The following is a 26,243-nucleotide window of genomic DNA, read 5'->3' on the forward strand; positions in this document are numbered from 1 at the left end:
GCAGCTTGGCATTTCCCATCACTGACTGTTTTCTCCCACCAAAGACATCAATCTGTTTTCTCTGAATATTATGTTTATATCATTGTTTCTGTATAAAATTTCATTTAATGACAGAACAGATGGAAACAAGAGAATAAGATGATGAAGATGATGTGTGACAAAAGTCACCACCACTGTGGATATAAATTAACTTTATTACTGTTGCTACCACCCACTCGTCTCCTAATGAAGCCACCAGTCCCCACTAACAAGCTTAACGAATGTCTCGCATATCAGGCAGTAATTGCACGGAGACTCTTCTCTTTGCCTAATTACTGATGTTTCCTGCTGCACCAATTGGACCTGCAGCACACGGGGGGGGGGGGGGGGGGGGGGTTGGTGGTTATTATATTCCATTTGCTAGGACAGCTCCTGCAGGAAGGCTGCAGTCTTTGAAATGTCTTCCATACGTTATTTATAATCACGAGGAAGTGGTAGAGAGAGAGAGAGAGGGGCTGAGATAGAGTGGGAGATGAAGAAAGAGAATTTGTTGACCAGGGAGAAGAGAAGTAGAAATAGAGGAGAGAGGCACAGAAAATAGAGCTACAGTACAGTGGAGTGGTGGTGGAGAGGTGTGTGTGCGTGCGTGTGCGTGTGTGAGCGAGAGAGAGAGAGAGAAATTGAGGCCTTGCAAAGTAGCCTCTGTTTCCTATTTTAATCTCTCAAAATCTCCATCTTTAGTAAATCATTGATACCACTTTAGCATTCTTCCCTCCTTCCTTCCTTCCTTCCTTTTCTCCTTCCAAACTTTCCTTCCTTCCTTCGTTCATGCCTTTTTCCAGTCTTCTTCCTTCCCTCTTAGCCTCATGATCGGTCAGAGGTGCTACTTCATTTAACATGATTATTCGTCAGTTTGTTGGCCATGTTGAGAAGGCAGACTCATCACCAGCTGGACAGCGGAGCTTGTATTGTTTACATCTTGTGAGTCTTTGTCACAACAGTGTTACAACTGTACAAGACACAATTACAAAACTATGCAGGTGTATAGCTGTGATCAAAACAAAGGCCAAGTTTAAAAACAGGTGTGTTCTGAGTAAGGGGACTGGAACTAGGTCCCCCAGTCTACACCCCTGGCAAAAGCCACAGATCAGGTAAAACTAGAAACCATCTTGCAATGAGATCACATCATCGGCAACACTCATCAGCATGTTGCCATTCCAACCCATGAGTACCCAGTAGTCATGACAACACTAATACCAGCGGCGACAGCAGGGCTGGAACTACCACAGAGGTGGTGTTGAGTACTAAGAACAGATTCTGTCATTGTGATAGTGTCACAGCTGTGCAGCTTTTAAGTTTCATGACTGCATCTTACGGAGATAGGTAAGATAGGTGTGGTCCTGACCGGATTGTGATTGGTTTTTTTTCTGTCATTTTTCTAGCTCTGGTACAAGAATCATCCTGATTCCCAGTCATACTAGCAAAGCTTTGATTAGTAAATAGTTTTTTCCAATTGGATACAGACCATCAAGAGGCACAACAACCTGTTTAATATACTGAAATTCAGGGATTTGTGTAATCGTTCTCACTCGCTCTTCTTTCTGTTCTCCCTCCTTCCTCCCTCACCTCCTGTTTTCTTCCTTTTTAAGTCCAGTGGGAAAGAAAAATCCAGTTCCTTTAATAAGTTCTCTGTCTCTTTAGTTTAGTTTTGTAGTTTCTAATAATTACCATATATTTATCAAATAATTAAGGATTTAAATCATTATAAATTATCGGTATTTAGTATTTCACAATTATTGGAAAATCACATAATTATTAAATACTAAGTCATATTTTTGAGACAAAAACACACCTTGATGAAAAATGGGCTTTCATAGTTTCCTTTTGAATACCATTCATCTAATTCCCATAGTCAGTTTTTGGATGATGGTGGTGGAGAGCGCTGTGAAGGACATAGCATATTATTCAGATTGTTTGTAGACCCCCGGCTGTGCATTTTGAATGTTTAACCAGTCATTTATGTATGGTTTTCCTTTAATTTATCATTTGTCTATGTACTGTCATTTCAGTTTTGGTTTTCAGGTCAGTAACTCAGATGTACACAGTTCTGTGTTTGACATTTCAGAGATATTAAACCTGTAATTTGAAATTAATACTGAATGTTTTTTCTTGACTGTGATTCTAAAGCCACATGGAGGCAGAAATACAAAATGTTGTCTCCCATCATTCAACATTTATTCTGTTTTGTTCTAATGACTCATCGGCGGAAGCAGCAGATTAATCACACTGTGCTATTTAAATGTGCCTGATCAATAGAACTGGTATGAATTGGTTTTCCAGTGTACTCACACAGCACAGGATCTTCATATGGAGTCTCACACAAGATGGATCATTAAAGAAAAATAACAGGGTGAACAAGGAGAAGACACAAAGTCCTCATGACCATTACATAAACTACATGCACTAATCAAGATGCATACATTATTAGTGGATACAGCTGAACCTGTAAATCATATTTGACAGTTAACAATAATAAAAAAAAATGATTTGATTCTTTGTACACCAGCTTTGCACAAATTAACAGTGACAGACAGTGAATCTATTTTTCTGAATTTGTACGATATGTGAGGTGACAGGAGCTGTTGAAAGATAATTGCTGGAGAAACGGGCTCCCCGGGGAGCTGTGTTTTCTCGTTGCTTTGATTCTACCTACACAGCAAGAGATTTTATGTTAAATCCTATAGCTTGTCAACAGCCTTCGGCAAGTCTCTGCTTCTGAGCCTCTGTAATGAAAAGTGATTGAAATACACCCTGGATAAAAGTGATTGTCCTCTCTCACTGCTGTGAACTTTACACAGGTTTTTGTCTGTGTAAGCCTGGAGATGACGCAGTCGATAATTCAATATTTTCAACACCTGCCAACTTATTTAATGCCACCCACTTCAAGTTAGACTGCAGAAAGGCCCTATCAAATTCAAGTGGAAACGCCTTATATATGAGCATCGTTTTGCTTGAAATGAGCAAACCTGGCTGCCAGTACATTAAGTGATTTTCACCTGATAAGGTTTCTTAAAATAAAAAAGGTCTCACTTTTGTACTGAGCATATAGGGCCGTCTGGCTCTGAGAAAGGCCACTTATACTGATTTCAGATGATAAATCACTGTAATTTTCCTTTTTACTTGCAATAGTAATTTTCTAATGTGCAAGCATAGTTTTCACACATCTATGCATGTGTATAATAATGCCTGCAATATCATAACTGATTTCAGAATGGTGAAAGCTAAGTTAAGGGCAACCCATCAAAGATCCTAGGATTAACCACAATGCACAAATATCCAAAAAATGCTGCTCCCCCTCTGCTTGACAAGCCCCGGCCTTTGCCAATGTTACACATCATGTCCACAAAAATAACAGAAACAATAGATACAACGGCTGCTAATCAAGCTAGCCTCCAGAGACAATTGCCTACAGCTGCCACAAGAGGGCAGCAAATTACAGGATCTCTGCAAACAGGCAATATCAGATCGTTTATGGGTCAGAACCAAATGACAACTTTCAGGGCTGAAAATTGAGGCAAACACTGAAGTACCAAGAACTTCAGTTCCTCGAGTGATCACTTGAGACTGGTTCCTAAAGCAGAAATATACATGTTTACAGAATGGTACATTTGTCTCTATAGGTTTTTTCCTCCTTCATGACAACCATATATATAATTTTTCACCCGTTCACTCGCCTGTTTAAATTTTAAGACGTAAAGTTCAGCATAATTGAGTGCGTGGCCGCTTTGAGTGACAAGAGGATGAGTGTAAGCTTGCTACAAACCAGCATGCACCTAAGTATGGCTCCAAACACGCCCCACCTCTTTGCTCAGTTTTGGATTAGCCAGGAGTTAAACGAAGTCAGGCACTGCCAAGGTGGCGACAGTTGAGCAGCCCGCTTTCTGAGTGCTGTTCTGAGATGTAAGGATAGATATCGCTTCCATTTCAGTGCCATTCTAACGGCATGCCACAGTGGTAAACATTATTGCTGGTAAACATTAGCGTGTTAACATTGTCACTGTGAGCACGTTAGCATGCTGATGTTAGCATTTAACTTAGTGCAGTGCTATACCTGCATTCTCAGAGCTGCTGGCATGGCTCTCGACTCACTCAGATTTGTGAGCTTTGTGGAAATGTCACCTTTAGTGATAGATTTATCAAATAATGATGAAGCTGCTTCACAATGAGTCATTTCTCATGCAGCGTCTACATCATTTTGTCCACCCCTTCCATCTGTAATCATTGCTGTAGATGTGCATTATGTGCTACTCTGGTTAATATAATTTTTATCATCAGAGACAGATGTTAGGTCAAGGTTGTTCTGAGACTACAGTTCTTTTTAATTTTATAATTGAATGAGATTGAAACTATATTAAGCACTGCTGTTTTTCAAGGGAATGTGACAGATTGCAAAGATGCCAAATGGAAGACTAAACAACATTTAAACAAGTTTAGAGTCTGTCATATCACTGTCATGCAAGTTAAAAGACTAAAACTTGAAATGCAATTTTTTTGTCTTTCTATTTAAGAGCTTAAAATAGGTGTTAAAGCATACTGGCCTTTGTATCTAACAAATAAGATGAAATTGCTAATTAAGACAAGGCAGGTTGCATTTATTTAGATTTTTGTGCTCTGTCTGAGATTAAAGAGTCCTGATAAGCAGATAACTTTCTTTAAAGGTGGCGCCACAGTGCAGAAGTTTTAGATGCCTTTGTCATGACTTTTATTCTGGGTTTTCAATTTCTTCCTCACTTGTTTGGATGAGGTGAGAGTTTAGTAGTTGGAGAAGTGTTAGACCCCGCTGTGAAGGTCAGCAACGTGTCCGATAAAAGTAGTCCAAAGAAAACTTTCCCTCCCTCGCCCTCTCTGTAATCTGTGTGAAGAAAATGCCAGCTGCCAGTCTCATTTGGAGAGATAAGGGCCTGGCCCCAAATGCACCTGCCTGGCCACCCACAGCAGAATAACAGTGAGGGAATGAATATGTAGATGATAAAAAAGAAAAAAAAAAAAAAGTGGAAGAACCATTAGCACACAGCTCCACACTGGCAGATCCCAGGGAAAGTAAAACCAGGTGTAAACCATTTTATCATATTGTGTGTGCATGTGTCTGTGTGTGTGTGTGTGCACACGCATGCTGCTGTTGAGTCTTAACTGTAACTCCCAGGTGGCAGGGTAAAATGGATGGCCTCTGCTATAGATTTTTGGCAGACAAGTCCCCCTACAACCATCTTATATCTTATTACCAACAGCCTCAGACGCTCAAATTGATCTTTATCGGTGTGAAAAAAAAAAGAAATTCCCTATGGCATTGTCGACCTTTATGGTCCTCACCTTTCATTGGTGAAATTTTGTGTGCATGTGTGTGTGTCTGTCCCATGCAAGTGGAAACTCCAGCAGGCACACCAACAAGCCTGATGGAGAGTAATTTCTGGAGCAGCCACTGTAGTAAGCATGTCCAAGGTGATAGCCCTTAGGAAAGGAATGATATATATTTTTTTTTTAAATCAAAAATCGAGCTAGTACCTTCTGCTGAGTTGCATCAGACATTTCTGCCTCCTAAAATCTGCCATTAACATAAATTAATTGCAACTGCCATGAGCTTTTTGTTGCTTAACAGAATATGTTTTGCTTCTTTTGACAATCAAAATGTTTCCTTGGATTCTGATGAGTGGGAGAGACATTTCTTTCACCAGCTGAAGCACACAGTTGTTCAATCCTGACACGTCACCTCTAAGCACTCAGAACGTTGTCTGTCATTTTCATGAAAAGCAGAAAGATATTAAAGTGGCAAACACTGCACGAAAGCTACTAAGCATAAAATACTGCGCCTGCTTTTCCTGTATTTTTGTTCTCAGTAGATAATGTCAGGGAAAAAAATCCATTCATTTCTACCAAACAGACCAAATCGTACTGAAATAGAAAACACGTACTGTTTCCCTCTAACTGAGATATCATGTAGATTTACTTTATTTGCCCAAATGATTTTAAATGTTGTTGGGTAAGGCCACTGAGCAGAAAGCACCGAGGAAATGAGAAATCATGACATCAACACACTAACAGCAGTGAGCGAAAACTCACAAATAATGCTATTTAATTGTAAATAAAGAAAATATTAAAGCTGCATTTTTTTTTTTTTTGGTCAATGGGGGACAGCAGAATAAACTGCAAACACAATATTTGATATCGTTCTGTTGAGTTTACAAGCAAAACATGTTGCATATTTACGCTCTGCATACACAGGGCAACTGTAGTCATGTTTGTGGCCACCTGATGAATATAGGTCCAGTTGTCCATCTCCTTTTTGCTCTGTTTTTCTCTATCAACTCCTAAAGGAAGTATCTGGCACTTTAGCTAATGTATTGATAGCAGTTTAGCTAAGAATGCAGTTAGTTCATCAGAGATTTTTAACTGAAAAAAGCTGCCTGCTGCATTGAGAAATAAAGAAGGGGAGTTTGTGGACAAAATAAACCAAAATAATAAGCTAAATGGGGCTAGAAATATTCTCTATAACCTCTGTGAACTGCAGAATCAGGTGGTCAGTCTCTGTGGTTTACTAAGGGTGCCACAGGCACATTACAGTGACATATTATCAGAAAGTGATGAGATGGTCTGGCTAGATCCGGATAGCACCTTTAAGGTCCAAGGAATTTAAAGTTTACGTCCTCAGACTTCCTAAGTAGCTTTTAACCCAGAAACCTTAAAGCTCTAACATTTCCTCATCAGTGCAAAAAGACAAAACATCTCTTCATCAGCACCTTCTAGGTGACATTTCCATGTATTAAACTCATTTAAGTTTTCATCTTTTTTTATGTCATATGTTCTCCTCCCCAAGATCTGGTTTGACTCTCAAGCTTATTGTTTTTCTCTTGTCACTTGATGAGTTTTAAGATTATACTACAATACAGATGTCCAAGGGAAATTATCCCTTCCAGAGAGGCTCAAAAGATCAGCCACCTGTATTAAGTTACCATCATAAATGTAGTCATTACAGAAATTACACTTCATAAATGTCTGCTCTGTTACACTCTGTTCTACATGTTCTGCTTAACCAGCACCAACATGTCTCCGTCACAGTCATATAACAGTCTGGCAAACAGGATCTTGTTAAAAGCAGTTTTTTTGTGTGGAGTGAGAGAATGCAAGATTTCAGTTCTGTTTGACTGGAAAGCGTTCACAGTAATAATGAAGACAGACCGGAGAGCGCCTGAGGTGATTTAAACTTTAATGCTGACATACTAACAGCAGGGCTTGAAACAGGCTCTCCATAAATACAAATGCCTTTTTTTAATTTTGTACTCGTATCCTGTTGTAAACCACTGATAATATAATATCTGGCTCTGATTTCTAAATTGTCTAATTTGTGATTATCATCATTTAGCCGTTAGTGTGACACATCCGTGCATGTCAAACAAACAGAGATCTAATATTAGTGTTAAATCCTTTTTCCTACTGATGCATTTGATCAGCTCTGCATACATTTGTGACACAGCAGTAGTTGCTATTTTTCATTTATCTGAATATGCCGTTTGAGTTTTCTGCTGTACTGTGGCCTTTTCACAACACCTACAAAAAAAAAAAAAAACATTTCAGCAGCAATTTTCACAACAATAGCTCTCTGACCTTTTGTGTATTCTCAGTTTTTTAATGATAAGTGGGCGGAAATGGAAAATCTGTGCTGATTATTTGCTCATGATAATAGCTTTTAATACTGCATTTGCATTCGTGTGGTATGGGAATATTTGACTTTATAATCATTCCTATTTTTATCGTAAGGTTTTGGAGATCAATAGGGAACAGTCATGTCTTTTTCCCCTCACTTGATGTCTCACTAATTGTATTCTCAATGCTTTTACTGACCTATGCACCTTTAAGGATAATTATATCTCGATTTATGATGAAACTGGGAAAACTGCCTGATTATATATGAAAACCAACACATATCCAGAGAGTGGATGCTGTTTTTTATTCACACTTAGTATTTTACTTGTGACCTCCTTGTTGGGGAGATATGCGAATTTGTTAACCACCTCTGATAGGATTTCAAATGAAAAGCCTGGGATAAAAGAAAAGTAGGAGCACATCCTAAAATATAGCGTTAATATTGTTTTCTCGAAGCAAAATATGTCAATTGTCTATGAATGCAATAAATCAGAAAAGGATTGTAATTCTGGAATTAAAGTCTCAAGTTCCTAGTCTGTCCAAAAGTGAAAAGAAAGAAAAGGTCATCATGAGTTCCTCTGTAGTCAGTGACAGATATTCAGGCTTGTAAGGTCTCAGGCAGCGCTGCTTCACTGATGCAAACCTGGCCTTTTCTAGTCATTCTTCATGTTATTTCTCAACCAGCAGCAGCTTCTAACATCTTTACACCTCATTCAGTTGTCTCTCTCCTGGATCTCAGGTTCATTAAAGCCTCCTAGAGCTCCTATCGTACAGAGACGTAAACGAAACAGACATGAGACCAGCATCGGCTAAAAAACATTTTGTTACACTACATTACTCTGGCCTTTAGTGCCAGGCGAGTTCACACCGCTCAGCATTATAGCCAGCAACAATTCACAGATCTGTGAGGAAAAAAGAGCCAGTGGTGTAATTTTTGACGGTGAGGCATGCAGCAGGAAAAAGTGATAAATCGCTCTTGGCTAAAATCTCTCAGCAAACCCAGAGAGTTGTAGGTGGAACAGCAGATAAGGTGGATGGAAGAGAGCACTGCTGGAGACAAAGACAGAGAAGCAGGTGGAGGACAGGGTTAAGAAAGAAACAAGACATAGAAACCAAACATGAGAGACAGTGGTTATTTTAGCTTGCCCACGATATGGTGGATACTGGCTTAGTCAAATCCTTTTTAAGACCTCATGTTTATAAAAATGTGCATCTTCACTTTCTTGTAGCCATGCATCCATGCAGTCCAGGGTCTTTAGGCGGCGCGTTTATTCTGGACAGTTCTGAAGGACGTGGCTTAAACCCAGTGAAACATTTAGTACAAATGTAAAAAAGTTTGTGTTTCTGAACAACAGGGGTTGTGTTTCTGAACAGCTATAGCACACACTGAACATGCTATACAGACAGGAGTAGTAGTCTGTGTATAGCAGCCCACCTGTGATGATCCTGGTAGTTGTTATGACAGAATACAGGCTTTTCTGGGGAGATAATATTCAGTGCTAGGAAACAGGACAATGGAATATCTAATGTGCCTCAGCACTGCTGGTGTGTGTCATTTACATGAAAAGCAACAGATGCTGATGTTTAGACATACATCATTTGGCACCATTGTGTTGCTCTTTTATATTGCCTTTCATTTTTAGCAAAAGTTAAATCCTAATGGTTACCTATAGCCTAAATGTCCAATATTATATTAAGTGAGATTTCCATGTCTTTTTGATTATAAAGCAGCTTGAGGTGCTGTATAAACACTGTGAAATACACACAGCCTGCATTCAGAAACTGAGCCTTAAAACCAGCCGTCAGGACTTCTGTAACTCTGTGATGTCACAACAAAGCAATCACTGCCCTCAGCCATGCCCCGTGCAAAGCCTACCTGAACCCACCATCCAAACTTGCAGGATTTAATTTCTCTGAGTGTTTACCTGAAATCTCCTATTTTTTCATTTGATTACTTAGAAAACAGTCAGCCAATCAGAGGAGAGGCTCAGAGTCTCTCTTCTGATTAGCTCACTGACCTGTTGTTGCTAGAGATCCACACAGAAGCCTGAGAGAGGAGATGTAAAACTACATTGTGATGGTTTTTGGATCTTAAAACCACTATATAACACTTCAAATAAAACACAGAAAAAGTGTAAAATATATGACCTTTAAAGAAACCCTCCAGAAATATTCAGATCCTTATATTCTTATAGACACATTCATTCATTGAATAAGAATAATAAGAATTTGTGTTTGATGTCAGTTTTCCAAGAAATAAAAATAAAAATCACCAGTTCAATTACCTAGTCAGAAATTCTTAAAAGTACATCTACTCCTGCGCCCTAATTGAGAAATTCAGAATCCATAAATATGCAAATTTTGGTTATTTTAAAAGTTTTTCTGCTGGAGACAAGACATCTCCCACTTCACTGTAAAGTAATTCTCAGTGTATGTGTTTGTGTGCTCAGGGCTTTAAGTCTTTAAGATGCATGTTGGACCTTGACTGGCTTCCAAAAGAGCTGTGATGTCACAAAACCATGCACAAGTGTATAAATGTTAGATCAGAGTTAAAGTGAGAACACTTACTTTCCTGATGATGGGTTATTTAGCATATCTCTTAAATGTCTCCCTTTTACACTGAAAGATGTGACTTCCTGTTGTGAATGTGAATGTGATTTCTTGTCAATGACAGTTTCAAACTGGTATTTATACCATTAATAGTCCAAGAAGCCTGGTGCTAATTGCAGCAGGGTTATATTCAAGAGTTTTATTATTTCAAATTGAAGTGAATAGAGTGGATATAGGAACATCTAAATTTCTGTGTCTCATAGTTTGATTAAACCAGGTTATTGAGACTGTGATATTCAAGGAGAAATTCGTCAACATTACACACCTTTACAGGAAAACTGAAAAACCCAGTGACAGTAATGTGTGAAGACGGAAAAAGCAGTGAAAGGGTAAGAGGGTGAATGTGATGAACATGTACAGAGAACATGTAGAGAACACGCTGATAGACATTACTGGGCCCTTCAGTGTCCATGAAGGAGATGTCACTAATGGGCCTGTCAGGCCATGGTCAGCCACCCTAATCAGCACTTAGACAAACAGTGTCTGCTCACAGCTTGCCACGCACCACATATGGCTTTAAATATAAAGCCTCCATCAAGGCTCGCAGGGCTTTGTCAGATACCGCTGTATCGCTGATCATGTCTGTGTGTGGGTTTGCATGTCAGGTTACATTGGTGGGTTGGATGCTGCAGGATAAGGCAGAATAAAGGGACTTAGCAAGAAGCCTTGACTCTGAAAGCCTGCAAAGGTAAAAAAAAAAAAAAAAAAAAAAAAAAAGAATATGGGTGCAAGGAAATGCTGCAGATGTATCGTCACTTTAAAGCAATGTTGAATTTTAGGAGAACTTGAGGTTGTGTAGTTTCCTGAATATGATGTAAGACCAGATATTTTCCATTTTCCTTATGCACTGATCCATGCCTCAGTGAGGGGATTTTTTTTTTTTCTGCAATCCATTCACTCATGCATGAGAAAACTGTTCATAATATCTCACTATTAGCACATTTATTTGAAAAATCAGCATTTATCTTTTTGTGGATATGTTGCCTTCTCCATCCATGCTAAGCACACAAATGTGATATCTGTGATAGCTTATCTTCAGCTTTTGTCATTTCTATTCAGCTGTCTTTACACATAGTGTTAAAATAGTCATGAAAGCAGGAGGGTGGAAACATATCATGGCCAGAAGGTGATAAAAATCTCATATTCTACCAAAATAATATTCTGCACTTAAGCTTAGTTCTGATGCCATGTTCTAAAAACGTGTTGTAGTTTGTTCCGCACTTACTGTAGATGCCAGACCTGTGGCTCCAAAACCAGGACTCTCCTATTGTAAACTGTAATGATAGCAACCAAATTCATAAAACCAAGGGGTGAAATACAGTGTTTGAAGGTGTCAACTCACCTAACCCGAATCGTATATATAATATGAATCAATATAAATGAATAAATAATAAAATAAAATAAATACTATAGCAGAGCAGTAAAAAAAACACAAATGTATCTTTAAACCACCAATTATTTTAAGATTGAGTCAACTTGGTTTGGAGACAAAAAACATCCTTAAAGAGCAACTTAACACTCCCTGAAAGGCTTATTTTTGTGGACCTCAGTGGTTTAACTTTACTGGAGGGATGTACATGTCTGCTCCAGGACCCCATGACATCACTGGTGGGTGTGGTTACAGGTACAACAGAGCACTTATCTGACCACCCAATAATATCCATCAGTGAAGCTGACTGTGGTCAGAGGTGAAACAGGCTTGAAACTACAGGACAGTAAAACACTGCTCTGCAGACATTAACTTCAACACTCATCTGCTTCATCAGGACTGTGGGAGTGTGATGTGATCACATTTGATTGAAAGCACAAGCGAACATCCCACAACTGTCATCATATTCTGAATAAAATATTGCATCAATATTGATCTAACTTTGGCAGAAAACAGTGTTTTTGTGTTGGATTTCCATTGCTCATAGTCAGATGTAGATAAAGAAAAATTCTCCTCATCCATGTTTGATTTATTTGTGCACATCACAAACCAGAGCTGCCAAACGGCATCTTTTCTCACTTTGAGCATGAGTTCAGGTGGCACAGCACTGAGCTCGGAGATCATTTAGCATATCTGGCCTGCAGCAAACACACTGGACCTCCTGACGGTGTGAGATGCATCAGTCTGCACCAGTCACGCATAAAGCCTCCGCGGACTGCACTGCATCCATGTGAGCAAGACTGATGGAGACTCTTGAAAACACCCAACAGCTAAACAAGGGAATGTTGCACTGCAGCATGTATCTGTATCTGAATAATTCCTTCACTTGACTGGACTTTGAAATATTCATGTGTTTTATTCTCTTTTCTGATATATTTTATTCATCCTAAAAGAAAGGAATCGGTAACACATCCATTTACAGTCCATTAATTCAAATAAACTATATATGTCCTCTGACAGTGTGGTTTTCAATAATGCAGCTGGAAAGATCTAAAGACTGCTGAGTTATTATAACTGCTATTTGTAACCATTCTTCAACAGTAAACAAATTAGTAATTACCATTAAATGATGGGGCAAATTACTATAATCTGTTTCCCCAGCTTCTTTCTTTCCCTATTGCTTAGTCCTTAATTTGAGGTTAGTGATAAATCTGAGGTTAATGAGCAGTTGTAACACTAAATTAGCAATTTATAAATTGATATGGCAGAGAAATGTGTTCTGGCCTCTGGGCCGAGGTGCAGGTCAGACAGTTAGCAGCAGGGTTTTACTGTCTTGCTCAAAGATACTTCAACAGTTGTGGCCAAAACGGAGCTCGAACAAAGGCCTTCAGACCTGTCCAATCACCAGTGCTTTTCTTGAACTGTGCAGTTTTACCTGAGAGAAGTGAATTTAAAGGTGGTTGCATACATTTGTTCATATATATCTATAATGTATGCAGCTTGCTGGGAGTTTGTGATTTGATGCTGATTGTCATGTTGAAGTGGCTGATTGTGCTGCTGACATGGATACACAGGGGAGTTCAAGTGTTATCACACTGCAGAGCGTTTACATGCTAATGCACACCCTTCCACACTACACACACACACACACACACACACACACACACACACACACACACATACATTCCTCTCTCTGTCAGTCTTCTCAACTTATCAGTTTCTCACTTGCACAAAAACATACATATTCACGCTGCTTCTGCACCTCCCTCCCTTTCACACACACAAACACTCTTCCCCGTGTCTTTTTTTGCTCATATTGCTCCACGCAGAAGCAATCACACCAGATCTCAGCGTGGCTTTGCCAAGCCATGGGAAAGATGCACACTTTCTACTTACAGTTTTGCTTTAGCAGAATACGGGCAGAGCGGCGCCCTGCTGCTGTGACTTATCAGGTACACGCCACATGTGACTGCTTGGGAAGGTGTTCAGACACAAGTTCAGACATGCACGCATATATGCACACATGCAGGGGAAAAACTGCACAACACATCTGAGGAGATTTGTCTGTCACGCAGATTTGTTTAAGCGCTCTGATGTTATTCCATTTTGCAGGTTTGCAGTTTAGAATATATCACAGAGACAGACACACAACGCACCCAGAGTATTGTTTATCTGTGTCTCTTTCCGTTTCCTCTTTGACGCCTCTAATTCTGTTTATCATTTTTCTCGTCTACATACAACAGGAGTGATCCATCCAAAACTCCCTTCTTTTTAATGCACTTTTCCATCTCACCGCTTTCCATTTACTCAGCTGCTGCCTGCTTTGATTTCCGACACTTTCAGATCAGCCGCAGCTCATGATTGCATTCCATAAGCATGTAATGTTCATCTCAGCCAAGCACATTTAAAAAGGTTAGGTATGATTTGCCCCGCTTTTGTCTGCTGAACAGTGGAGCATGTACATCGATGGCTCCTGTTCCCAAAAACTTGTAGCACTGTCGGTGATCCGCTACCACCATCTAGTGGCTGGAAAAGGCACTTTCTCAATTACTGGAGAGAGTGGGGTCACAGTAAATGGCATTATTCCACACAGCATGGAAGAGAGGAGGGTTCATGCTGGGAAACGCAGGAGCCACGGAGATGTCAAGTCAGGCATTTAGTTTAAAAGCCTCTGTTAAAAATTATGCTGATGGTGTCAGGGGCTAAAATCATGTGCTTTGATCACAAAGATGAATGATGGTTTAATGAGTCATCGTTTCACAAAGAAGTCTGATGAAAGTGGATATAATGGAGCAGTTCTGGCGGTCTGTTAGAGACAGGAAATGAAGGCTCTGACTCCAAAACTGTGTCATATATTAACGCAAACAGCATCTAAAGCCGACGTGCTGAAGCAGATGTTTCTCAGCCTATGTCTCTCTTTCTTCTTTCTCATGCCCATAAACATTTATAGACTTGGAAGTATATTTTTGTAAACAGGGGGAGTGACTTGAGTCAGTCAGTGGCAGATGAACAGGAGTTATCTCTCACTGAGGAGTGTGGGAGGAAGGAGTGGATGTAGAGGTATCATATGACTCTGAATAGCTCTGAGCTCCATCTGTTGTGTATTATAGAGATGATGAGTCATTCTGCTTGGTACAGCATGGGTCAAAGCAGCCCCAAATCCCAGGCTTTATACCAACACACACACACACAAACCCACCGATAAACACATATACAAATAAATGCTCATGCTGCCAGCTTCCCATCATGCATCTGTCCTGTGTCTACAGTTTAGTGGAGCCTATTAGGTCTCAGCTGGACGCAAAAATTGGTTTCTAGGCCATGTTGAAGCCTTCTGTTGGGAGGAATATCTTATTCCACATTTGAGTCCAATGATATTGCTGAATTTGCAGTAGAAATTTTTCAAGAAAAAAATTGGTCGGGAGAGGAACCAGAGGTTTTAATAATTTCACCATTGTCTTCAAATTACCTGCAGTTTCTGTGCATCATGATTAAGTAATGATGGGCCACTCAGGACAACTCAATAACCACTCTGCACAGGTGGGGGACTTAAGTCATAAATTTGAGGACTTCAGACTTGCTTGAGCAGCACTGATAAAAGACCTGACTTGTTATTCATGACTTGAGACAGATAATTTGAAAGGACTTGACTTTTTTCAATGAAATATTTGCATTTTTCTAGATACTGGGATATTACATTTCATTTTTGAATCATGATTGGGTGATTTCTAGTGCAATGCCCAGAAACCTTGCAACCAAGGATATGGCAGACCAGCAGAGGCCAATGCACAATGCAGCCCTCATGGGGAGGGGTTAAGTTTGGATTGTAGGAGGAAAGAGAGCATAGCACAATGTAGGTTCCATATATAGATATATAGTAATAGTAATAACTAGAATGGCACTCAGTAGAGAGCAGACCTCCGCCAAAGCTAAAAAAATCCTACACGTTAAAAAACGTTAAACCCCTTCAACCAGATGCACACCAATATTTAATGGATTCTTCCCCATGCCCAAGTTTAATGCAAATCAGTTCAGTACCTTCTGTGTAATTCTGCTGAAAAGTAAACAGACACAGGTGAAAACATAATCTCCTTGGTGGAGATAATGATGATAATAATAAGACTGATTATAATAACAGTGGGTGGTTTGGAGTCACAGATCTGGACTGCAGATCTGGTCTTTCATGAACAAAGTCTTTTAACTGATTTCGATGTGGAAACTGGGGCAGATCATCAGAATTTCGTATAACTTGAGTTTCTTGATTCAAGCCATGGCTTGACTTGATTTGACTCACAGCAGGGACTTAATTTGCTTGATTCTCACCACAGTAACTTGGCACTTTCTTGTGACTTGCACATGTCTGACTTACTCCCACCTCACCGCTACTCTGTATTAGAGTTGTTTCAATTCCAATACCAGTACCGGACATGCCTCCATTATTGCCTAATATTCTGGCATAGGAATCAGTGAGTACAAGATCCAATACCACATAATAGTGATAAATTTAATTGTCCCTGTCAACTACTGTTATAGATCACTGAAGAAGAATTGATTTCTGGTAAATAGCATAATGTGGGTAAGGAGGAACCTGGTCCAGGTTCAGAGCCAAATGCTGTCCTATCCAGACCTGGACCTATAGCCTATGAATTAATGAGAATTAGTACATTTTGACTGATTGTTTCTGTTTTAACTGGTGCAGCTTTCCTAGCCTTTACAGCACTGGTCACATGATGCTACTCAGCCAATCACTGTGACTCGAGTCAGTGAGTGCGATTCAGAGACAGTCAGAGAAACAAGTTGGAGAGCATCAGTATATGACAGCTCAGCAGGCTCCAACAGTTTAAAATCCTTTTTCCATATGTTGGCAAGCATGAAAAGACTGTACACTGACACTGTATTTAAACACCATTGTATAGGATTGATTCTGTCCCAAGCTACGATTCATGTAAGCAGTTGATCACTGTAACTGTGATCTTTATGAGCAGTTTCCACTGAGGGAAAAAGATTATTGAAAAAGATTCGGTGACATTCATTTTTCTAGATACTGGGATATTAAATGTTCATGTTTGACAAAGGGTTTAACCTGAACCATGTCATACAACACTGAGAACAATCCTATCACATTACTACAGGGCTAGCACAGGTATCGGTTCATCTCTACTCTCTGAGGTGTGTCACTTTACTTTTTTACATGAAGTAACGAGGAACTGCTCAGTACGATGTGTCACTTCACTCGGATGTGCACAAAGAGAGTAAGTAATGATGAAGTACTGAGTAATGAAGGAGTCATTACAAGCTTCTGCAGCTGATGCAGAGTAAATCAGAAGGACTTATGAAGGGAGTGATCATTCCTCCACTCACCTTAACCATAACCCACTCCATTTCACAGATAATTACTATTCATTACCCAGTGATTCATTAATATACTACCTCCCAGTCTGTCAGGAACTACTCATTAATGATTCATTAATGATCAGTTTGTTGTTGCTTCTTTTCTCAGTTGTTCCTCAATAACATCTCATATCTTTGTGCACTTCCACAACTGAAATATGTTTACACAAGCATAAAGCTATCACACACACTCACTCACACACAGGCTCGCAAAGATGCTGTATGCTCACTCCGCTGGTCAGTAATAAATCAGGTTAGGCAGCAAAAATTGGATCAGAAATTGTATTTGGGGAAGGACGAAGTAGAGAGGAGGATATGGAGTTTCCTTTTCTGTGTTTTGTCTTGTCATCACTTTCCTGTGTGAAGCGTCAAACTCCAAGTACATTTAACGAGCTTTGTGAATGTGTGTGCATTTTCCTCAACGTGTATTCTCCTCAAAGCAGTATACTGTTAGTCATTAGGCCTCCCTAAACGAGGATGCATGGGTTGAGGTTGACAGCAGTTTAAATGGTCAAATAAATTTGTGAATGCGCCTTTTTAGATTTTAAGATAGCTAAAGAACGACAGAGGAAACAGGGAAATAAAAAAGTGAGCAAAAGACTTCGACAGGTAGTGAGAATGCAAAAGCAGAGGAAGTGTCAGGAAATGTGAGAGAATAGAGATTGGTTTTCTTGTTTTATTAGGGAGATGCAGAGAGAGAGAGAGTATTACAGCCCTCCTCCCTCACACCAACCACACATTTGTATTTGCATTGCGAAGAAAGGTGCGATTGTGCCTTTTACTTAATAAGAGAGAGAGCGGAAGAGGAATCAGACGGAGGAGATGCAGGCTGAGAATGACAAAAGGACAAAGATGTGTGATGTAGTGAAGTTCAAAGATGAAGTGTGGTGCTCTCTTGTTTTATTTTTGTGTGACAGGAAAATGCAGCATGGATATTAGAACCAGTAGTTCACCTTGGGAAAGGCAAGTTGGATTGGAGACATCCATACACAGGAAACCAGATTACCCCCCACTGTAACGCAGCTGTGTCTCTCAGTGCCTCACAACAGGCCTCGCACCTTCATCTACAACAAGATATGTGCTCAAACTTTTCAAGTCTCTCCAGTTAGCACGATTCACATAGTAGTTGCGATAAGCACTGAGTCAGTTTCGCACTTTTCAGGTGATGGACATAGTATATGAGTAAATCAGCCTGTCATGTCACAAATAACACTCATTAAGCAGTTACTGACCCCAGGAGCTCCTCACAAGAGGACCTGGTTGGGCGAGTCTAAAGTGACTCTTGATGTATGTCAGTGACTCATTAAATAGCAAAGAGATTCTTTTCACCGAATGTTCCTTGGGGCCATTTTCCCTGGATGCTGAAACTCAATAACAGTTGTTATGTTCAAAACAACAGTAACTGTGTCCATTTATGAGAAAGTGGATGTTGTTAATCAGCAACAAGAGCAAAATCCTGTGTTTGCAGTGTTTTTCTGTTTTCCTGCAGCACAGAAAGTTTAAGTTCTCTGGTGAAAGTAGTTACAAATGGTGACTATGTTGGTTAAAAGCCTATCTTAGAAAACTATGAGCAAAACCTTAGAAAATATTGGAAACCAAGATTAGCAGTACAAAAATATCTAAAGTCAATGTCAGAGCGACAATGTTGCAAACCTATGTAATGAACAAGGACTAAATCAAGTGTTAGCCTTGTTTAACAAAACCTACCGTGACCACAGGTGACAACTACAGCATAATAACAAAGTGTAACAGTAACGAACGTGGGAAGAAAAAGTCAGACAGCAAACTCACCTCATTATAACATCAGAGAAGTTCAGTGTTCTAGTTTCATCCAAATATTCAACACATTTAAAATTAAACAAGTGGTTTTCATTGAGAAGCTTTAATTTTTCTCCATTGGCCACAGATGCTCAAAATCGGCAGATAAGATTTTACTGTTGCTGTCTTCACCTATAGAGAGCGAGAGAGAGAGATGACTGTGTCTTTGCTTATGAGTTCAACTTTCAGTTTTTAAGCGAATGAATGTGGTGTTTTTCTTTTTGAAATAACACAGTCTTGGTTCAGGTAAATATCTATGCTATTTACTGCACGTACCCCCAGGTTCACTGTTACAATCTGAGGTGAAGTGGAGAGGACATGGTGTAATACTGTGTATGTTTGGCCGTCAGGGCAGACTGCCCATCTTAACGCCACAACCCAACCTCACCCCCTTCCCCCCGATGGTCCCAGCTGACACTGAGCGCTGCTGAACTAAACCAAAACTAAACTGAACCAATCAATGCCAATCGCCTTTGCCCTAAAAGGCACCCAGCTGTCCTAATATGACTGCCACATTTAATATTCATCTGCCAGGAGGTGGCAAGTGAAGAGAGGATGATGAGTGGTGATTAGTGGGAAGCGAGCCAGTTTGACAAGGATAGATTAAAGTTTGGCTGGTCAGGAGTGCAAGGACGTCGACACCCTTGGCGACATTGAGATGAATGAAGTCTGAGAATGCAAATATTTTCTGCATATGCACAGACACGCCCGCATGATCGCACAACTGGCTTCTAGCTATTTTTTTCTTTTTCTTTATCTCTCTGCTTCTCATTGATTTACTTCTGCCCACCCACTTACACACACTACAAACAAAAGCTTAAGCTTCTTTCTTCCTTCCTTTGATTAGCCACATGAAATCATGGCCTGCAGAGTGCCTCTGCTTAGACATTTTACTCTCTCACACAAGCACACTCACACCTCGGAGGGGTCGAAATGTGTGAACATCCAGAGCTTACATACCTCTGATTGGAAAGGCCTTATCTGTCGACTGGTCTCAGTAACCTAATCGCAAGGCCTTGAAGCTTTGTGCTAACATTATCAAAGACATGTTCAGTCAAGACGTGCACACAGATGCAGAGAGACCCACATCTAGTAAGGGGGATTACAAATGAAGAACATCATTGAACCAAGAGTGTTTTGATTTTGTGGCATATACACACACGTGCACAGAGACACACAACTATTCACACACATCCACACCTGTTTGATAACACAGGCAGCTGTGTTATCGAAGATGACTTTCAATCTTTGATAACACACTCAATCTAAGTACATATATGTCCATGTCTTTTTTGATTATAAAACAGGTCAGGGTTCTATATTAACACTGTGAAAGTATCAAAGCCTCAGTCCACAGAGAAATGCACACAGCCTGTATTCAGAAACTGAGCCTTAAAACCAGCCGTCAGGACTTCTGGAACTTTGTGATGTCACAACAAAACAGTCACTGCCCTCAGCCATGTCCTAAGCCCTGCCCACCTGGACCCAACATGCAACCTCTCAGGATTTTGTTTCTCTGTTTTTGTGTTTACCTGAAACCTGCTATATTTTTTATTTGATTTGATGTTACTAAAGCTCCAGAGAGAAACCTGAGAGAAGAGATGTAAAACTACACTGAGATGGTTTTTAGTACTTAAAATTGCAAATATATCTTCTAATGGATGTTAACACTTCAAATAAAACACTGGAAAAGTGTCAAATATGGGACCTTTAATAGCTGTGCTAAGAATTTCTCTTTCTTGGTTCCACAGAAACTATTTCACTCTTTATCCCGCTGAATTAAATTTACTGTGACTTGTCAATCATGGCATGACTTAGAAAAGCTCTGATACTCAACAGGTGTTAGACAGCGTGAAGTGTGTGCATATTTAATCAACAGGTATAATCAACAAGGTGATAATTACCAAGACAACTACGCAAAAGGAAATACTAATGTTTCTATGGTACTTAATTTCTTAATCTCTTTTTAATGACAAGTTAGTAACAGACAGACAGATACACACACACACACACACACACACACACACACACACACACACACACACACATTATTTAGTTGAGTCCTCTGCTTACAAACCAAACAGCTGTAATGAGTTTGATACTAAATGCAAATACAGTAACATAGTACCCATAGACATACTGAGCAAAAATAGAATGAATTTTCAAACAAACAAATAAAATTTTCACACAAGTTAGATTAAAAGTAAACAGTAACACACAGGAGGTATAGGCACTGGACATATTAGGGAAAATATGGCTTTGCCGTCATTATTATGCACAAGTGTGCCAGTCCCTGAGCTTGTGTGCAATCTTTTTCCCATCATCCCATGGCTCACAAACCTGAGTTGTACTCCATCAAAAGCAGCTTGCACAACAAGCATAGTCCCTAATTGGTGCTTGAGCTTTTAAATTGCCTGACTTTGCTCACAGCCAAGCAGCTCCCAGAATGGTAGTCTAAAAAATCCCCCCTTTTAAAAAAGAAAAATAGTGTCAAAGTTCTGTAGTAAGCATGTTTCTCTGTCCTGCTGCTCCCTGGCTTGGCCCTTGGAAATGGAAAAGCTACTCAGTCTGAGAGAAAATAACATTTTATGAGGAATAATTAATTCACATATACACAAGTTAAATACAACAAACTTGAAAAAGTTATGTTTTTATGGATCTACTGCATAAAAAAACCCTGTGTAATCACCAGTCAAGGTTGATGCCTCCACCTGTCACTCGTCTTGATGAGCTGTCTAATGGTATACAGCTGGAGGCTGAAGTAACCAGCATCCAAATGGCAAACGGCAATCTGCTCCAGAACAAAGCAATACACTCATTCAACACGGTCATGTTTTTGCATGTTTAGCTTTGCTATTACATTATTTCAGAGTCAAGTTTAGGACTTCCCTCACTGTTGGTCAATATATCATATTCTGTCTTAAACACAAGACTAGTGTCGAGGATATTTTGGGTAATTTTTCTCATTTTTCAGCATTGGAACCTTTTTAGTACATCTTTCTTATGGACAAATTTCTTCTATGGTGTCCCACAAGGTTCCATCCTAGGTTCTATCCTCTTTTCAAAGAGGATCTTCATCTTCAGCCTCCCACTGCCGTGCAAATGACACATAGCTTTGTCACACAATCAGAGGGTTGATGGCACAATATTTTAATCTGCTCAGCAACAGCAATGGTAAAATTACTTCACTGGCACTCCCACCTCTGTGGGATATGTACTGACATATTTTATGTCGTAGAATAAAATGTCAATATCTTGGGCTTGTGTTAACGTATTTCAGGCATCTAACCGAAAACTAACCTTGGGACAAGGGATTATTTCCGGGTTTTACGACTCATTCCTACAGCACTCTAACTGCAGCAAGAGTAACAGCAATAACACAATGTTTCATTGTTCAGTGGAGATCTAACCAGTTCACCTTATTTGCGAGAGAGAAAAGCTCTTTGTAGCTGTAGCTGTGGCCCAAATATTTACACTCCCGCTCATGTATTCTGCCTGTGATGTAGGAAAGTTAAAAAGACTCTAGAAGGGAGATGTGGGAATGTGGAAACATATTAATACTTTGTAGTTTTGCCATCTTGCTAAAGGCGAAAGAAATATTCTCCCAGTTCAGCTTTTTTCATTCCTTTGCTCCCTTATCTCATTACTAGGAACATATGACATCACTATCTATACTGTCTAGTATATGTAGGGCATTCATAAAGTATTCATATTTTACATTATGTTATATTGCAGCCTTATGCTAAAATCATTTGAATTCATTTTCCCTCATTAATCTTCACTCAATAGCCCATACTAACCAAGTAATAAAATATAGAGAAATGTATGTAAATTTATTAAAAAGGAAAACTGAAATGTCACATTGACATAAGTTTTCAGACCCTTTGCTATGACTGTTGAAATTCCCATTGTTCTTGATCATCTTTGAGATTTTTCCACGATTTCACACTGTACCAACAGACCAACAGACAGATTGTTGGCCTCCACAGAGCCATGCTTTTAGTACGGTTAATAAAAATACTGTTAAGTAAAATAACATTCCAAGATATTTATGAAGGTAAACAGTGATTAAACTCTTTTTTGGCTAATATACATCAGGCCAAAAAAGAGGTCTGAATACTTTCTGAATGTAATGTATAGATTTTTATCAATATTAATATACATTTTAAAAATGTCAGACTTGATTTTTGCCTTGCTTGAAACTTTTTTATGATTGTTTTTAAAACCACGTGCATTTACGGTTTAACTGCTCAAGTAGCAGGTAATCAGTTAACCAGTTCCCTTCTATCTGTCCATTCAGGTAACTCACCTTCAGAGGAGTCAGAGGAGCGTGACAAGGAGCCCAGGACGCTTACCTATCCTGCTTACATCGCCAGTCTGCTGGACACGGGTGCAAAGCGTATGGCGGCTGGCGTCCGTATGGACTGCACCAGCCAGGGCCAGTGTCCACGCTCCTGCCACCTCTGCCACATGAGCCCGAGGGCGGCGCAAGGACGGCAGCAGTCTGAGCCTGTCCTGCTGCAGATTACTAAGGCTGCACCCATCTATGAGTTGGTGTCCAACAATGAGACATACCAGGTGTGTACAGTGGTTTTTGTCTTTATCCTTAAGGAACATACTATAACCAGCTAGGACAGACTAATGTCTGAAAAAACACTTCACACATTATATAATTTTTCTGTTACACCCTCCAAATTGGTGGCTTCTTCTCTCATCCTCCTGAACTGGATTATCTCACTTACCTTCCTGTGTATGATTAAAGGAAAGATTTATTGTCAAGTGTCCTTGTCATGCTTTTGTTCAGTGAAATCAGAGTTTTACTTTGATCTGGAGAAAGTAAACTCTTTCTCCATTTTCTCATCTTAGCTACTTTAATGTGTGGGGACAGCAGCTAATAATGCAAAAACTGAATCCAGACATGAGTATGGGTGTGTGATCATTTCACTACAGTCAGTCCATTCTGGCATCCTGCTAGGAAATGCACCATGTGTTTGTGACTGTACAGTGTGTGGCAGATCCATGGGGCCTGAGAACCTCATGGCCTCATTATGAAACAGATTACAGAAACAGGATTTTACAGGCCAGTCCTTCCCTTTTTAGAGTACCATACCTCACTCTGCAGGCAGCCTGCTGTGCCGTAATCTGCCGTGCTGCGCTGTGACTTATTTGACTTCATCTGTACTGTATGTGGACGCTGCTTCTAGTCCTGCAGGAGAAAGGTCGATACAATGCTGTGCACCCACCCGGGGTGTCAGGCTTTCACTGTGAGGCTCAGACAGACCAATACATGTTGCTGTTATTGACAGTAGCTGCTTGGAGGCTGCTGCTGTTTTACCGTGGTGACATTAGGCACAGGCAACATTTTGAATAAATTGGTTTGCACATTGCAGCACCACTATGACATATAATTACTATCTTTTCTATCTCTGACAAATCAAAATGGACAGTGTCTACATGCATGGTCAACAACCTGATACTAAATACAGATAATTCCTCACTATTTGATTCCGATTTGCAATAATGCAGATTTCTCTGTTACAAGTTCCCTTTTAAAATTCTTCACAAACTTCTCTTTGCCTATATGCAGCTCAGCACAACAGTTAATCTCACTCCCTAATGCAACTAAAACTCTTGAGTGACTGACTCTAACAAACAATAGGAGTAATTACATTATGGGTCACTAATGCCTTTAGATTTGTTCATTTATTCATTTATTCATTCATTCATTCATTCAGCATTCAGCATTCAGCATTCAGCAATCAGCAATTTAGCATACCCCATGATTTAACAGCAAACAGTGGGACATATGGTTATTGCATGCATTGTCCAACCGTACAGTACATGTCACAGAAATGAATCAGAAATGCTGCATTATACTTCAATATGTGTTATTTAATTATATTTTTTCCCTTTTGGTAATTCCAGTTGCACAAAATGAAACTAAATAGTTCCAATAATGCAATATCAGACTGCACATAGTCACTAGACATACCGGAATAACTACAGATACAGAAATACAACAGTGCTCGTCAGCCCTGTCCTCTCCATTTGGCACAGTCAGTCAGTTCTCATTGACATCACACCTTATGTTCTGTCCTGTTCTGTCCACTTTCCCCAAGGGGACGACAGGACACTACACTGCACTGGGTAACTTTGAGACAGTCTCTAGAAGTTTCCACCAAAGTGTCGCCCATCTGAACAGTGTCAGTTTAATGCATGTGTAATAACTTGGTAAGGTTAGGTTTCAGCATTGGCAATATTCATTGCAGGTTGACTGTTTCACTTTACTATGAGGTTTATTCACCAGCATACTGTATCTTATGATATATAATGAGGAAGTCTTTGAATTTTGAAGACTGCAAAAGAAGTGTGAAGATTTCAAACAGCTACGCAAGGTGGAGTCATACATTTTATATTATTTTTAGGATGTGGAAGACTTGAAGTGGGTATGATATCTTTTGAAACATAAGTATCTAGTAACACTAAAATGTTTTAATGCTATTTAATACCAAATAAAAACTCAGGAAATAGATTAGGATTTTAACTACCATAAGTTTGCGCCTAGTTGGGGACATATGTTACATCTCTCTCCCCTCTCATCAACTCTCCACTTTTACCTAATGTATAATATACATGGCCCATAAATAATTTTATATTATAATATATCAAATGAATTGAATACATTTATTCTCATATCCACACTTAATACAGTTTGAAAGTAACTGTTAATATGTTAATATTGCATGTTCCAATAAGACCTGGTTTGAATGTAGGTTTTGAAGTTTTGTCTCTCTCTCCCTACCTCTCTCTCTTTCTCTCTCCCTCTCCCACTGCAGGCTCTTCAGGAGGCCATGATGAGCATGCTGTGGTGTTCGGGGAAGGGCGATGTTATCGATGACTGGTGTCGGTGTGATTCCAGTGCTTTTGGCACAGACGGACTGCCCACCTGTGCCCCACTTCCCCAACCTATGTTAGTACCTCAGAATAAAATTACCTTTCTCCACACACATTACTCTCAGATAGGTTGTGGTAAATACCATCAGTCATTTTACTGGCAGAACTCTATCTCCTGCTGCAGTGCTCTTGAGTAATGTGCCATCAAGATCTACTACGTGCAGTAGTAGTAGTCATGAATGGATTACTGAACGGGCCCAGCAGGCACAGGCCCAGAGGCCCGAGGGTCAGGGGTCCACTGGAATTCTGTTTGAAGTTACTGTTATTCTTTCTTGGTGGAAAGTCACAAAGCTCATTTAAAAGATGCAAAACACCCACAAAGGCAAGCAAAATTACTGCAAAGAGATGGAAAACAGCACCAAAGAGATGCAAAATGACCTCAAAGAGACAAGAACAAATAAAAAAGACACAAAGTTACCGCAGA

General features: G+C 39.7%; 1 protein-coding gene across 8 annotated transcripts in view; it reads left to right on the top strand.

Annotated features, from left to right (window-relative positions):
• The window catches only part of astn1 (astrotactin 1), a 415,092-nt gene that overhangs the window by 337,977 nt on the left and 50,872 nt on the right, over positions 1 to 26,243 (top strand). For all 8 annotated transcript variants that reach the window (XM_071490448.1, XM_071490449.1, XM_071490451.1 and 5 more), the window contains 2 exons: positions 23,166 to 23,443; positions 25,702 to 25,835. In XM_071490448.1, the coding sequence (XP_071346549.1) occupies positions 23,166 to 23,443; positions 25,702 to 25,835 (412 nt within the window). The remainder of the gene's footprint in view (positions 1 to 23,165; positions 23,444 to 25,701; positions 25,836 to 26,243) is intronic.

This window comes from Trachinotus anak, unplaced genomic scaffold, assembly GCF_046630095.1.
Source record: "Trachinotus anak isolate AG129_WGS33_773 ecotype Australia unplaced genomic scaffold, CSIRO_AGI_Tana_v1 ptg000012l, whole genome shotgun sequence".
In the NCBI taxonomy this organism is placed as follows: Eukaryota; Metazoa; Chordata; class Actinopteri; order Carangiformes; family Carangidae; genus Trachinotus; species Trachinotus anak.